The sequence below is a fragment of the Lontra canadensis genome, unplaced genomic scaffold, assembly GCF_010015895.1.
Source record: "Lontra canadensis isolate GAN:19392208 unplaced genomic scaffold, GSC_riverotter_1.0 scaffold1, whole genome shotgun sequence".
In the NCBI taxonomy this organism is placed as follows: Eukaryota; Metazoa; Chordata; class Mammalia; order Carnivora; family Mustelidae; genus Lontra; species Lontra canadensis.
In genome coordinates, this window is record NW_022630995.1 from 63,950,513 (window position 1) to 63,966,773 (window position 16,261).

General features: G+C 57.3%; 1 protein-coding gene across 2 annotated transcripts in view; it reads left to right on the forward strand.

Moving 5' to 3' along the window:
- SORCS2 (sortilin related VPS10 domain containing receptor 2) overlaps positions 1-16,261 on the forward strand; it is a 421,402-nt gene that overhangs the window by 243,587 nt on the left and 161,554 nt on the right. For both annotated transcript variants that reach the window (XM_032855524.1, XM_032855534.1), the window contains exon 3: positions 10,657-10,756. In XM_032855524.1, coding sequence (XP_032711415.1) covers positions 10,657-10,756 — 100 coding nt within the window. The remainder of the gene's footprint in view (positions 1-10,656; positions 10,757-16,261) is intronic.

The following is a 16,261-nucleotide window of genomic DNA, read 5'->3' on the forward strand; positions in this document are numbered from 1 at the left end:
ACCTTTGCTGAGAAGGGCTTGACTTATAGTTTTCATGGGCTTGAAGGCATCTTGTCCTCATTGAACTCTCAAATGGGAATCTTAGGAACTGGGAGAAATATGTTCTGCCAATTTCTACCTGCTTTTGTTCTCTTGCCCGGAGAACAAGGTGCATGAGGTTATTATGGGATGCCTGTGGGAGGAGGCGGAGTGACAGGGCCTGCAAGGGGGTTGGGGAGCGGGGAGGTGGCAGGCGGCTCCCGGCCACATTTTTACTGTAAGGAAGTTGTTTGGGCACCGTTCAGTCATTTTAGCCAATTTGCCCTGACTGGCTGCTGGGCTGGGAGCAGGGGACAGTGCTGCTGGGACTCAAGGACAGCCCAGGTGCCCTGATTGGGCCACCCCAATTTGCCCTTGTCTTGTGACCCAGCTTACTGCAGTGGGCGTGGGGGAGGAAGGACTGTCAGCAGGTGGGGCAAACACTATTGGGATGGAGCACGAGCCTGGCTCATGCCCAGTGGGGTTTTCGGAACAGGGATGGCTTCCCAGGATGAAGGGTACCCACCACTGGTCCTCTCCTCCCAGGAGTTGATGTTCTAGACAGACCGCGCTGTCACAAAACACGCGTATAACGCCAGGTAGCAATGCATGTTCTGGATAAAAGTCATGCGAGAAAGGGGGCTGAGAGTCATGGGAGAGTGGCCTAAGACACCAGCCTCAGGGAGGGACACCCGGACCAAGCCTAGAAGGCAGTGGGGAGTCCCTGTGTGTGTCTGGGAAGGAGAACAGCGCGTGCAAAGGCCCAGGACCGAATCTACTCGCAGGCAGCCTCTCATGGGCCTCGGGGTCAGTGCTTATCTCTTCAAGCAGTGACAGCATGACAACACATCCCAGGGACTACCAGCCAGGGCACCTCACCCGAGCCCTGGTGTCCACGGTTTTTATTGAGGCTGGTCCTGTGGCCCCGGAGCCGACTTCAATCTCCAGCCCCTCCAGAAGGAAGGGGATCCCGCTGAGATCCCGAGACCTCTACCACAAATCACATTGTTTACAGGGACTGGCAGGCTGGCTGGGGGCAACCCTCCTCCCCAACCCTCAGCCGGACCTTGAAGGGAAAATTCCCGAGCCATGGGAAACCTCGATCTTCTCCGGGGTTGGGGGGAGGGATGTGCTGGCTCCCTCTGCATGCCCACCCGCTGCCGGAGTTGTGGGCGCAGGTGGGAGATGCCCCCTTTCACACTATCCTGTCTGGGAAGCGGCTGCTGGCAAGGCACGGGGCCTGCATGGTCTGGGGCAGAGCTCACGGATGGGGTGAGGTTGCCGTGGCCACTCTCAGCTCCCACGCTCTGGTCCTCAGTCTCCTGCTCCAGAAAATGGGTCGGTACTCCTCGTCCTCACGTGTCGGGAGGATTAAGTGAGCTAGTCCATGCAAAGCACTTGGTTGGGGTGTAACTTGACATGCAGGGGAATATCAATGATGTGTTCTTGTCCCCAGTTCTATTATTGTCCCCTGCTGTTGCAGACAAGTTCAGTCTCTGAGATATGAACCGACTCATCCAAGATCCAAAACTGGGAAAGGACAGAGGTGTCCCGAAGCCCAGATCTCTCTCTCTCTTTTTTTTTTTTTTAAGATTTTATCCATTTATTTGACAGACAGAGATCACAAGTGGGCAGAGAAGCAGGCAGAGAGAGAGAGAGAGAGGAGGAAGCAGGCCCCCCGCTAAGCAAAGAGCCCAATGCGGGGCTAGATCCCAGGACCCTGGGATCATGACCTGAGCCGAAGGCAGAGGCTTTAACCCACTGAGCCACCCAGGCACCCCCAAGCCCAGATCTCTTAACCGCAGCCCAGAGACTGTGACTTTAGGGACACAGTTTGGAAATGGAAATCCATTAGTTAGGCCGTTGGCTTAACTATTCCGTTTTGTCATTACATCAACCTTTGTTTCTCTTCCAGGAGCTTTTTGCCATAAAGAAGGTTTTTTTCAATCAGCTATCCCCAGTTTCATGATATAAACAGTTCTTTGATGTTTACCGAGATGGAGAGTTGTTCATGTTACACCTTATTTCTTACTTACTTTATGCGCTTTGGACTAAAATATTCCTTGTAACATTTAAAAATAGAATTCCCTCCAGATTGCCTGGATCTCGTCTGCTAAGGCCTCTTTGCATTTATTCCTCTTTAAGATGCTTAATACATCATTTGGGCTGCCTTTGGCAGAAACTGAGTGTAGTCAACAGCCATTCAAAAAATCAATCAAGAGCGTCAGATTCTATAACCTGACACATTGGCAGAGAAGAGTGTTATCACTCTGTGCCAGGACCCCCTAAGAATAAATGAGGCCCCTCGTTTTTAAGATATCAAGTTATAAGACTTTTCTCAGATCCAAAGACACCTTTTTTTAAACACCACGCGGAAGCTTCGAGCTTCGCAGAGAAGCCCCCGCTCCTGGGACATCACCCTCGGGAATAATCCAAGATGTGTTCAAGTAATGAAGACGTTGTTGATAACGGGCAGAGAGGCTCGGAATAGCAATCCGCAGAAAAAAGTGAATTTCCAAAGCGCTTGGCACGTAGAAGGCACTCGGTGTTTGAGGAAATGCCTGGCATAGTTCAGCCTGCGGAATGGCCCATCAGTAACGCCATGTGGCCTGGATGGAGTGTCACGTGGCCTGGATGGAATGTCACACAGCCGACAGGAAATGCCAACCATCCTGAACTCAGAATGGAATTTTGTGTGCCTGCTGTCATCGCAGTACGATCAGTGTGACCACATTTGGAGCAATGCTGGATGGGCGGAGAGGATAAAGGGCCCCTGTCAATGGTGGAAGCAGAAACTTCTTTTCTCACTCCTGTTGTAGCTACTTCCTGTTGTTTTTGTCCCATCATCTTTAAATGATGCCAAGAAGAGTGGAGGATGTGTTGGCATATTGAGAAAGGAAACGTCATTGTCAGTGGATTGGTAAACTTCTGGAATTTTCCTAAGGAGAGATTCCAGGTCCCAGGGGGAGCCTAAGCTGGCACAGCCCCCAGAGCCAGGCCCAGACCCTCTGACTTGGCAGCTCACACTCCCCCCGCCCTCGCCCCCACCTTACATGGCCCTCTTTACCGTGGCCTCGCTGACCCTCTCCCACCATGAGGCCATGGCTGGGTTGGACAGCTTTTCAGAGCCACGTTATCTGGTCTGTGCCCAGTCTTTCTGTGTGATTATTTGTCTTATTCTATTTGGATGTTTTCTATCTGAAATGACATTTCTGGGCTTCCGAAGGGCTCGGCGTTCTCCCAAGCTGGTTGGTTCCCTGGGAGAATGCTGTGTCAGCGTACTTCCCACTGGGCCCTGGCAGAAGGATATTAGCAGCGGGAAAGTCCTCTGGTCCTGGCCAGGGGCTGCCCTGCCCTTTCCCTCAGAGGGGCTTATTCATTCCTGACAAAATCCGGAGTGCCCCTCGCTGCCTCCCCCAGCCCCTCCATGCTCCATGCGATGGCATCAGGATCATCAGAGTCGCTCCCTCCTGACCATAAACCCAGCCCCTCCCCCCACCAGATACAACTGCCTCAGCTAACTCAGAAGACACAGTGATGTCCTCTCTGACGCCTGGTTTGCTTCTCAGGAAACCACACCTGGTGGCAGTCCCAGTGGCCACCTGTCACCCGCAGCCTCTAAGATGAGTGACACCTCCCCTCCCTGCACCGGTCATTGCTAATGACCCTGTCTGCTCCCAGCCTGCATGCAGTCCAGGCTGGGACAGGGGAGGGGCCTTGGTCACCTGCCTTGGGCCCTGGAAGCAAGTGCAGCTAAGGGCTTGCAGAATGGCTGTGAAAGCAGGAACATCAGCAGGAGGTTGATGGGGTCTGGTGTGCCAAGGTGAGCAGCAGACAGCCCTGCCCCTGCCAGGTGACCGTGGGGCCCTCCCAGGGACACAGGCCTCATTTAGCCTGATGGTTAGAAACCCGTTCTAAAGACTACCCCCAACTCCGCAGTTGGGAAGAGAGCTATTGCAAAGGTCTTACCTTGTGCCATGTTAGAGCCGGAAGCTCGGCCCCCTGACTGGGACATGGCTGTTGTCCGTGTGCAACTGCTGACGGTTAGCAAGCGCCGCACGCCAGGCTCTGCCAGAGAATGAAGTTGGCGAGGGGGGTGCCATGCTGCATGAGGACCTCGGGGGGCATCAGTGCACTGCTCGGGGGGACAGTCTGTGCGATTAAGCATGAAAAAGTCACTTCCTACTCCCTGAGCCTCAGTCTCCTCATCTGTAAAATGGGAAGGCACGCTCTTGTTTGAACTTGGCCTTCCTGTGTCAGCAAGTCTGTGTGTCCGTCTGAGCATGGCGTTGTGGTGACGTGGTGAGCACGTGGTTTCACTAACCCCCCCCCCCGGGGTGTTTGACGTCAGAGGGGCCCAGTGGCTGCAGTGGACTGGGATGGCTCTCCGCCTTATGAGGCCATGTACCCCCTGGGATCGGGGATGCTTTCTTCCCCTCAGCTCACCCATCCAGCCGGCGCCTGACTCCCCACTTTACACTCAGAGTCTCCCGCCACATTCTGGATTTTTCTTGAATGACTTGACCAGCCTGAAAAGTGCCCCACACTGCCCCAGTGCTCTTGCACTGACCCCAAGTCCATGTGTTAACAAACCCGGGCAGTGGATCAAAGCCCAGGAGTGGTCAGTGTCTGGGAACCAGAACAGCCCCGCTGTGAAGGTGGGTCAGCGTCCCTTCCTTCTCTCCGCACATCACAGACGCAGGGTGCGGCTGGGATCCCACCAAAGCTCAGACCCATGTCAGCTGCCATAGTGTGCCTCTAACTTGTCACCTGGTCCAGGGGGAGAACCCACGGTGGGTGCCTGGATCACTGTACAACTCCGGACAAGTCCCTTTCCTCGCTGGGCCTCAGTTTCCCCATGGGTCAGTGCAGATTTTAATTTGGACCCTCTGGACCAGCCACAGGGGTCTCCCCAAGATTTTCTGCAAATGGTGAGTGACCTCAGCGTCTGGGCATCCACGACCCTAGCAGGGTGGGTGGTGGTCTGGTGAGGCCAAGGAAGAAACCCCGAGACAGCGATCGGGACCTAGGTTTATTGGGGGAACTGATGTGCAGGGAGTCTAGGAGCGGCCAACTGGACAGAGCATCCGTTGTTGGGGTCAACGGGTAGCAAACTTTCCTATCCAGTAGTTTCACCAAGCGAGCATCAGCGGCCATTCCTTCCTTGCACGACCAGCGTTTCCAGAGAGATCTGAGGCCTGCCACCTCATGCTCTGTGTTGGCACCCCTGGAGCCCCCGACCTTGAACGCCAGAAACAGATTTCACGGCCCATCTCGCTGGTGGGGCTCTGGAGGGGGGGCAGGATCTCCGCGTTCTCAAGACAGTGACTAAAGGCACTCGGGCTGAGCTTGCAAACAGGAGCTGCCCCGCCTCATGCTCATCAGAGCACACGGGTGTGTCCACACACCTGCACCTTCCAGCAGACAGGGGTCCGTGTGGAGCTGCCGGGACTGCTTTCCCCCAGGTGACGCGGAGAGCTGGGAACTTGCTCCTGCCAGGACCGAGAGCTGAACTCGTGTTCGCTTTCCTTGTGCTCTCTGATCTCACGCAGGTGTGTGTGCTCTGGGCGTTCTCTCGGCCCCTTTCACAGATCAAGAAAGCGCATCTCCCAGAGTCCGGGCCTCACCCAGGGCCCTGCACCTGTGGGAGCACCAGCCACACAGGTGGGCAGCCCCTTTCGCCCCCGCTGTGGTTTTCCAGGCTAGCTGGCGGGGGAGGGGATTGGGTGGGAGATAGGGGCTCATCTGCATGAGGGGAGGGGCGGGAGCAGAACATATGGCCCTGCCAATGAAATAATTATGGAGCATGAAAATGGCTCAATTAAATCATTTTTTAAAAAGTGAATATGTACAAACACTCAGCAATTAAGCAGCCGATTTGCAAAGAGCGACTTTCCAACTGAGCTTGCCTTTCCTGTTTCTGGGTGCCCAGTTTTAGAGTCGGGTTTTTTTTTTTTTAAATTTGAATAAATGCAGATTGGAATAGTCACTCTCAGCGCTCCAGGACGCATGAAAGGAGAGCTGCTGGGAAGGTCACCCTGGGGGGAGGGCCTAGCAGGAAGGGGCTCAGGGGTCACTGGGGCAGCTCAGGCGGGGTGTTGGGTGTGGGGGGAGAGCCACTGGGGCCGCCACTGCTGGTGCTCAGACACGATCAGATGGGAAACTGTCATGGCCCAGAGAGGGCCATGTGTGGCTTGAGGTCACACAGCCTCCAGGTCTGACACCAGAGCACCCCCATAGGAGCCGGTAAGCATTTATTGAGTGCTAGTTGTGTGCCCAGCCTGTGGATTCTTGCATGATCCCGGTGACTGCCGTCCTCACTGCATGATCTGTTTAGACTTCAGGAGGGGGCAGTGTTAGGTATAGTGTTGGTCGGAGGGTCTGGGTTCAGACCTGCCCCCACTCACCAGCTCGACAGTGAGGCTAGTCATCCTCTATCTCCCGGACTTATTCACGGTAATAAATTCCATTCTCATCACCCGCCTACACTGGGGGTGCACTGAGAGACAGCCCCAGGCCCCATGGTCAGAGAGGTGGGGGTCTGGCGGGGGCCAGGCCAGCCCATGGCGAGGCGAGCTGGGCAGGCCATTTACTGCTGACCTTGGTGGTTGGTATTCTGACCCGAAGTGCCGGGAGCCCGTCTGGCCTCCTTGGGGCACCTGACAGACACTGAGCCAGTGTGGGGGAGTGATTGGAGGGCCACGGATAACGGGGATGGGTTCCTGTCTCTAAGGTCCCACACAGCATCTCAGTCTCCCCTGTGTTCTTGCCCCTGCCTCCCACTCTCTGAAGGAACTTTGCCCTGGAGCCTGTGCACCTGAACCTGAGCCACGCCCTGAACTCTTCCTGGGGGCAGAGCGAGGGGAGGGGCTGACTCAGGATGGGGGCCTGACAATGGTTGGGAGGTGGAGGCGGGCACATGGGCCAACAAGAGTGAGTGCCTCTAGAAGCCGGGAAGGAGAGGGAAGGGGCTTCCCTAGAGCTTCTGGATGGTACACATGCCTTGATTTGAGCCCATTTAAGACCGATTTCGGACTTTTGACCTCCCAAGCTGCAAGATAATAGATCGGTCCTGTTTTAAGCCACTAAGGTTGAGGTAATGTGTTACATCAGCACCGGGAAACTGCCCACCGGCCCTCAATGAAGCCCACCCAGCCTGTACCAGCCTCCCCATCCTCTGAGCCTGTAGCCCACAGGGGCCCCTCACGGATAGCAGGGAGAATGGGAGGGACGGCGAGGGGGGCATGTCGGGACCGACCATGAATGATCCTGCAGGAAGAGTCGGCGGGGCGGGATTGATGGTTAGATGGGTGGTGGGGGCAGCTGGGGGCAGGGGTGTTGAGGGCAGACCTGAGTCCCTGTCTCCCTGAGAGTCTCACAATCTTCTCTGGCCATGTCCATTGGCATTGCTGGTTCCCTGGAACCGCGGGTCTGTTCTCTGTCTCACCCACCAGCCTGTCGTCCCCATGGGGCAGGGCAGTGTCTGTCCTGCTTACAGTGCAAGGAAGTGACTGGCACACAGTGGGTATGCCATACACAAGCATGCCATGAGTGCACCTGACCCAGGGAACATGTTTGCATTCCTACTTGGAGCGTGGTACTGGAAGCTTTAAGAAACTAAACACATATTGGACAAAGGAGTGAGTGAGTGAATGAACTGAGGGTCCCAGCCTCCAACAAGAGGCCTGGAATTTGGGGCTCATGGCTAAGTGGGGAGCTGGATTTGCGTTGTCCTCAGGGTGAGGAGTTCCTGATGCCTCAGTAGCTGGTAACAGTGGCGAATGGGTTCAACCAGGTCCCTCCTTCCTTGTCCCAAGAGGAGGAGGGAGAGCTAGCCTGTTCACAGGGCCTTTGCACCTGCCGTTCCCTCCACCTGGAAGGCTGTGTTCGTTTCCTAGGGACACCATAACAGAGGCCCACATACTTCTTCCAGGCTAGCCTGGAACAAGGGAAATTTGTTGTCCTTGGTCTGGAGGCTGAAAGTCCTGGGTGAAGGTTTTGGCAGGGCCGGCTTCTTCTGGAGGCTCCTAGGGAGAGTCTGTCCTGGGCCTGTCTCCCAGCCTCTGGCTGTTGCCGGCAATCCTTGGCATCCCTTTTCTGCGCTCTCCCTGTGCGTCTGTGTGCCCCTGGGTCCAAATTCCCTCCTCTTCTGATACCAGTCCTTGGATTAGGGCCTGCCCTCGTCCAGTATGACCTCCTCATGACTTAATTACATCTTCAAAGCCCCTGTTTGCAAATAAGGTCACATTCACAGATTGCGGATGGACATAGATTTTGGTGGGGGGGGGGCATTATGTAGCCAGGTACAAATGGCTTTCCCCCAGCCAGGCTCATACTGTCTTCCTGCCTGCCTGCTCTGCCCAAACATTACCGCGTCCGAGGGGCCTTTCCTGCCTCTCAGAGACAGCAATCCCACTGACCCTGTCATCCCAGCCCTGATCGCCCCTGAGGCTGTTACATTTTTCTTACTTATCACCCTTGCCCCCTCGCCCCCCTAGGCCTGCTGCACCTGCTGGCCCACACTAGCAGGTGCCCTGGAGGGAGCAGGTGTGAGTAGGCGCCTGTGATCGGGAGGGGGAAGGGCGGTGGGGGGGAGGTGGGGGGAGGCTGGATCCTGGGGAAACACCTGGACTGAGGCAGGTCGGTGTCAGGGATGGAGGGAAGGGCTGGACGGCAAGGTGTCTGGGAGACAGAATCTATGCGCAGGTCTTAGACTCGGCTTGCTGGTGGCAGTAGGGACAGCCTGGGGACCAAGAGGCTCAGAGGACCTTTCCATGCATCCAGCTGGGAAACACCACCCTTGGTTTCCGTGGAGACTCAAATTCCCTGGGTCTTTTCTAATGGGCCTCTGGATCCCTCCTTCCCAAAATAAATCAATTCTCTGTGGTTTGGAGACCAAGTGCATCCCTGATCACCCCTCCAGGGAGCCCTTCTTGGTTCGCTGGAGCAGGGCCTCCCTGGGGAGACCAAGGGCAGTCAAGGACCTACCTCAAGGAGGGGGCTGGCCCCCCCGGGCCCCCCTCCCCGGGAGTCAGGGGGCAGGGATTGCTCTCTGTCCTGGTCTGGGAACGGTCTGTGGCTGTGGGGCTGGTGAGGGACCTGGCCTCCGGGGTTAGGTGGACAGGTGGCCATTAGGCACCAGGACCATGAACATGACCCATCCTCTTGGAGCTTCTGTTTCCCTTGAAGATGGGGGGAGGAAGTGTATGTGTGCAGAAAGCACTCAAGACGTCCTGGGGAAGGCTGCGGACACGTGCTGGTGGGGCAGGAATTTACGCTGCCCCAGACTGGCCCCGGGCCCCCAACAACACTGGGCAAGCCAAGAAACACTGGCCTCATCCAGCCCCCAGAGAGGGAAGGTGCTGCTGGGGGGGAACCCCAGAACCCCGAGGACGGGGTTCTAGCCGCTTTCTTCCCCTGGCCTTGGACTCGGCTCTGGCAGGCAGCTCTCAGCTGTGATGATACAGAAGGCGATCACAGGGAGGCCCCGGGCCCGAGGGCTTCCTGCAGCTTGCTGGCCCTGTCCCCTCCGTGGGTTGACTCTCCTGACCCGTCCGAAGATAAGGAAGCCCGGGGACGGCCCTGAAGCCCAACATCCTGGATGTTTTAGGCTCAGATGGACCTGGCCGCCCTCAGGCTCACAGCCAGCCTCGCTCTGCAGTCACAGGCCATGTTAATAGGGTGATAATAAGGACTGTTGATTTCGGGGTCACAGAGTTTATATGCTTCAATGTGGAATTGATTCCACGTCCAACTTCCAAACCAAAGATGTGAACTCGCCCAGATGACCTCTCCCCTCTCGCTGCGGTGGGCTGGGGGTTCAGAACCACAGATTCTGTCTTGCCCCCCCACCGCATGCTACCACAGGGGAGAGGGGCCTGCAGGCGAGGAGGGGTTAGCCCCTGGCGTGGGTTAGCAGACACGGGGCAGGGGGCCTGGTTTCCGGCAGCCCCTGGAGCTCAGTCCTGCCTGCTATCCCCTGCCGTCCTCCAGCCCAATGTGGTCACAGCAGGGAGGGTGCAGCTTCCTGGAGCTGCTCAGGGACCAGAGGCGGAAACGGAGAAGTAGGCCACTGTGAAGTCTCAGCACGGCGAGGGACCCTCTCCAGAGTGAGCAGGGGGCCAGCGGCAAGTGACACGGGCCAGCTTGCACCTCCCGAGTCAGTCACAGGTTCACAGAGGGATCCCAGGCAGGAACTTACCTGCTCTGACCTCTCCTCGTTCTTGGTGCCTCTGCAAGAGAGACAGAGCGATCTAGTCTTAAAGGGTTCTCAAGGAGTCGAGAAGATGGAAGGATGCAGAAGGGCCTGGCACAAGAGGGGCCCTTCCCCAACATACACGCATGTAGCATGTGGGTGAAGGTACACTTAGGGATGGGGCAGAACATGGTGGAAGGCCAAGGAGGGGGTCAGCCGGTGGGGAGACGGGCTGGCATTCACTGACTCTACACCCCGCTCCAGACCCGAGCGAGCCCTTGGAGACTCAGGGAGTCTGGTCACCTCCCCGTCACCTGGGTCATGCTGTTCCCGGGGAGAGGTGGTCTTGGGATGCCTGCGGCCCATGCTGGCTGTCCTGTGGGGCTGGACACACCTGCACCTGGAGGGACACTTTGCTGACCCCTGTCATCCTGTCCCCCCAGGTCCTCGGACTTCGGGACATCCTACACCAAGCTTACCCTCCAGCCCGGCGTCACCACGGTCATCGACAACTTCTACATTTGCCCTACGAACAAGAGAAAGGTAAGGGGCGCGCCAGGACACATTCCCACGCCACATAGCCAGGCTCTGGCACTGGGCTCCCGGCCACGGTGTGTCCTGTGACACCCTTTTGGGTTCCACGGCGGTCTGTCCTGATGACTGTGTTTCAGCGGCCAGCTGTGCCATCGCTGGAAGGTTGTGTGTGCTTGTGCGGGTGCGTCTCTCTTCTCCCAGCCCCATAGACAGCGGCCGGGGCAAAGCAGCAGGGGCTGGTGGGCACTGGGGACAGAGGAAGAACCTCTTGGGTTCGGGGGGTCCTTGGAAGGTGGTCGTGGGCAGTTGCCTTCTTGGGCAGGTGTTTTTATTGGTCTTGATCTGGCTTTGATTTTCCACCTGAGCTGCGCTTCTGTGTTATTGGTCTGAGCGTGTCTCCTGACGGCTGTGGAATCGGGATCCATGTTCTTCCCAGGTGGCCACTGGCTGCCTGGTTCTGTGTGAAGACCCATCTACAAACCCGTGCTTGCTTCCCAGCCACCTGGGACACCAGCACAAGGGCAGAGAGGCCTTGCACTCTTGGCTGCTTCTGGAGAAGCAGCTTGGTGTCACCGGAGGGGACTGACTTGGATGGATCAGGTGCCTCACGGGAAAGGGGGGGTAACCCCGTCTGGCACAGAGAATCATGACTACGGAGACTGGACCCCACAGCCTGGTGCTCGCTTGGTGTGAGCCTGGCCCACGGGCACTGATGACTCTTCTGGGGACTTTTAACCAAAGGTCAAAGTGACATAAAGCCTGTGACATCCTGGTCTGTCCCCAGCCAGAGAGTCCTTAAGTGCCCGGAAAGGGACCACGTGCGGCCCCACAAGCTGTGCCTCCCTTTAGAAGGGACATGAGCAGAAGCAGCAATGAAAGGTGCGGGATGGGGTTTTGGAGGCTGTGAAATTGGGGAGGACTTCACAGGGAGGCTGGGTGGACGGTGGTGACAATAGCCAGGGACGTGGCTCCTCCAAGCCTCAGTTTCCTGGCCTGTAAAGGGGGTGGACAGGAAGGTTAGTGAGATGATGCATGTAGTCGGGGGGGGGGGGTTGCGGCGAAGGGGTTTCTAGGTTAGTTAGGGCCTTTGGGGCAGGACCCAGGTGACATCTGTGTGGGCCACTGGGCGACGCGTGCAGCCCTGGAGGGATTGGGCTCCCCAGAGAGTCTCCCCTGCGGGCAGCGTGGGGACAGGGAAGCAGGGAGGGGGACGGCGGCATCTCTAACACAGACGGGACCACCTGGCTCAGCGAAGCCCGTGAGAGGTCACTTGCTTGTTTAGCCTGGAAATATCGATGGGATCGAAGCCTGGGTCTGGTGGCAGCCCGTAGCAACCCTGGGCTTGGCCGACATTGAAAGAATGGAATGAGGGAATGCAGGAGTACGGGAAACTGCAGCAGGTCTGGCTGCATGAGTGACCCCCAGAGCCTCCTGCACCTGTGAGAGCCTCCCGGCCAACCTGCTTGGGGCCCGTGTGCAAGGAGCCTGGGGCACCTTCCTGGGGTTGCTGTGGTCACCCCGTGTTTGCAGGAAGGCCTGGGGGATAGTGTCTGGGCTGGGTGTCCCCGAACTCAGTCCAGCTGTGCCGTGTCCCCCAGCAGGGGGGTGATACCTCCCTGAGGTCCCTTGTGTCTCATCTGTGAAGGGGGCTGTGATCTAGGAGCTATCTGACCACTCATAATTGTCACTGTGGGGTGGGGGGGTTGCACACTGCATCCCAGAGGTGTCCTCTTCCCAGTCCTGGCACCCAGGGCGGTGACCTTGCATAGTAAAAGAGACTTGACAAATGTGGTTCACGGTGTTGAAAGGTTGTCCTGGTTCTGCAGGTGCGTCCGTACCGTCATGGGGCCTGGAAGCAGGGGTGCGGGTCAGGTGTGAGGCCAGAGGCTGGGGACGGAGGAGGGGCATGTCTAGAAGCTGGAGAGGGCCAGGAGGCATTTCCCCCCCAGGAGCCTCCAGACAGGAGCGCAGTCTGCCAACATCTTGGTTTTATCCTTTTGGCCTCCAGACCAAGGGAGCACATTTCTGTTGTTTTGAAGCCACTCGGTTGTGGTAACTTGTTACGGTGGCTCCGGGAACTCACACGGCGTCCACTTGCAGGGTGGACTGTGAGGAGGCCTGCTCCCCCTTCTCCCCCTTCCCAGCGCATTGTCCTGCCCACCCACATCCCCTCTGGATGGAATCCATCTCCCCATGGCCCCCCAGGAAGCCTCCAGGCCCTCCTCCTTCTAAAGCGTGGACCTTGCTGCCGGCTGGACCGCAGACAGGGAAGCTGAGTCACGGATGCAGGCGGGGTCCGGGCTTACAGACGTCTCCAGCCTCTGTTCTGTCTCTGACCTCTCACACAGCAGCCCCTCACCCCACACACCCCAGGACTGAGCTGACCCTCCCTCCGGTGAGGTTGAAGGCATCGATAGGCCCACTGAGGTACGCACTAGCCCACGGGTTGGGTGTCTGTCTTGGAGGCAGGCAGAGATAGCAGTGACGGCAGGTGCCTTCCTCTGGGTCATGGGAGCTCGGGGGCGCCGAGCCGGGTGGACTGGGAGCCCTGGGAATCGAAAGGCAGTCTGGGCACGTGCAAGTGAGCAGGAAGGTAGCCTAGGGGGTGACCCCTTTCTTGTATTGGGGCTGGGCTTGTGCCTGGGTCCAGCTCCACAGCCCCCAGCTCCGTGACCTTGCCCAAATTCTGAACCTCTGGTTCCCTGTTTCTCCTTGGTGGAATGGGGGTAACAGTAGTGTCTACACTCTTGGGTTGATGGGATTAAATGAGGGCATACTTGTCCAGTGCTTAGAGCAGGGCCTGGCTTGAACAAAGCCTCCCCCTCCCACAACAAGTGTTCCTGGAACCATTGTCCTCAGAAAGAATTGCAGCAGGCCCTCTCCTCACCACCCTCCTGAGACCGTGAGGGTAGGAACCGGTTCTGGGGTGATTCATACTCAACGCGGTGTCAGCTCTCAACTGGGCCTGTCGGGGAACAAGACCTGGCCCGGGGGAACGAGGGCCCCACGGGTGTCTGTGACAGGTTGCAGGGGTGGAGGTGGGGCGGGGCACCTCCCTGTGTCGAAGGAACAAATCATTTGTCTGGGGCACAAGGTGGCCCGAGCCTCAGAATCTGGAACATGAAATGCCAGTTTCTCTATCTGAAGAGGTGGGACTGGTACCGAGTGGGGCTGGGGACAGAGCCCGCCGTCTGGAAGGGCATGGCCCACTGGAGGCCCTGCGGAGCTAGAAGGCAGCCAGCAGAGGCCCGAGCTCACCAGCAGGACAACCATGGGCGCTTATGTCCACTGTCCCTGCCTGCGATCCCGCGTTGTCACATGGGGTCTAAAAGCTGAGCGAGGACTGCATGAGACTGGAAATACCTGGGATTTGACGGGAGCTGGGGAAGCGGAGCAGCCGGGTCCCCAGAGCTGCCTCCGCAGGACAGGGGCTCCATGTGATGTGGGTTTGAACGCTCTGAGGAGCAGAAAAGTCCCAGTTGGGGATGAGGGAAGCTGCAGTGACTGGGGAAGGCAGGTAGAGGGAAGAACTGGGGGTCCTCCACGGGCTGGTCCTCGAACTAATGAAGGAGCATTGTAGGGCACAAGGACAGCCTGGGCAGACCACTTGGTAGAGACCGGATTTTGTTCACCTCCAGGTCCTCAACTGGGGACAGCCCCAAGCGCTCATCAGGGACTTGGGAAATACGGACATCGTGGGCTGGGCTGGGCTGGGGATGGGGTGCTGTCCTTCAGTGGGAGAGATTTCTACTTCTTACGAAGCAGAATGTTCCTTCCCCATCTGGGCTGCATGGTCCCTTCATTTATGGCTTCTTGATTCTTCCATCAACCCCATGGTGGTCATTCCCAGGCATTGGGCCAGAAGGGGATGTCAATCATATGCATTTATTGGTGGGGGCACGACTGAGGAGGTGATGTCACCCCCTGCACTACCGAGGTGAGAAAAGAGGCTCGGGGAAGCTGGGACGTTGGTCCAAGCTCACCCAGCTGGTAGGGAGCAAAGTGTTTACCGTGCACCAATGCAGTAAACGTACTGAGTGTCTCCCTGTGCCTGGGTGTGCTATAGATGCGGGGGCAATCTGTGTCTTACTCTGAGCCCCCCAGGCACCCCGCCGCAACATTCTGGGGAGAAGATGGGATTCCCTACATCATTGCAAGCACAGTCCTGCCCACTTTGCTGGAGGCTGGGAATCAGCAGCTCTTGAATGTACCGCAGCCTGCCTGGGCTCGGTCTGATGGTGGCGGAGCCATGAGACTCTGGGCAGATCCTGTTTCTGCTCCAGGCCTCAGTTTCCCCATCCCTAAGATGAGGAGTTTGAACTAGAGATCCGCCAAAGCCCTTTCCAGCTCAGATGTTCAGGTCTCCTCCGCTCTCCTCCCAATGGGAGAGGGGCAGCTGGGGAAGGAGGCTCATGTGAGCAGACCCCCAGCTCTGTTTGGTTCATCCCGTGCCTCAGCTGGGTCCCCAGGCTCCCTCTCGACACCAGCACCCAACCGCTCAGTGGATGTGGGTTGAGGCCCTACACTGCCCCAGGCTGTGTGCTTGTTGCTAAGGGGAGAGGACCCTTCATCCAAGCTTGCAGAAAACAAATTCGGATTTCATACCTACTAATGGCGCTGGAGCCCCTTGCAGGGCAATGGGGTGCTGAGGTGAACTGGGCAGACAGTTCTAACCTTTTGAACCTTGAGGGTCTGGGAGAATGCTGAGAAACTGAACCTCTCCTGCTGTGTCTTGTGGGAGGAAAAGAAAGGGGGGCTCGAGTCAGCTTCCCGCGTGGAGGGTTTGTCTGGGGGTGAGTTTGATCTGGGTGAAGATCAGCCCTTATTTGCAGGGGTGTCTGCGGGCGCGTGTCTCCCTCTTCAGTTAGGGTGACGGGTAGACTTTGCTGGAAGGTTCAAATACTATTAGGAGTCCATTTAGCAACAATTACAGATGGAGTAGCCGTTTGTAGTTTCTTAAGAGACCACGTTGTAACCTGTCTTACAAAATGAATCCCCTTTTATTTTCATCTCTCCTGCAGTAAAGTCAGAACTCTGTGGCATGGCCTCGCTGCCCATGGGTAGGGCCTTCTACTATTGTCACGGCCTGAACCCAGACATCCCCTGTGGGCCTTCCGAGCCGTCCACAATCCCCACCTTAGTTCTGGATAGCTGCGTTATTTCTAACTCCGCCACAGACCCTGGGGCCGCAGGGCTAAGGCCTGAAGGCAAGGCCTGCGGGTGCTGCTTGGGCCATGGGATTACTTTCAAGCGCTGTGCTTTATATTAAAAATTCATACGAATGTTCATTTTACTCCGTGGTGCGTCAGGCTTGGTGTGACTACTAAGATGACACACACACATGCACGTTTTCAACAAAAAGTCTTTGTCAACCTGATGACCCAGAAGAATGCTCCCATTTTAAGTGCTGGGACCCCCTGGCCCAGCCGGCACCGTGCCCCCCCACCCCCGCCGCTCCCCCCCACCCCCCGCCCTCTCCTGGGGGATGCGCGGCTTCTGGTTTGAGAAGCACTG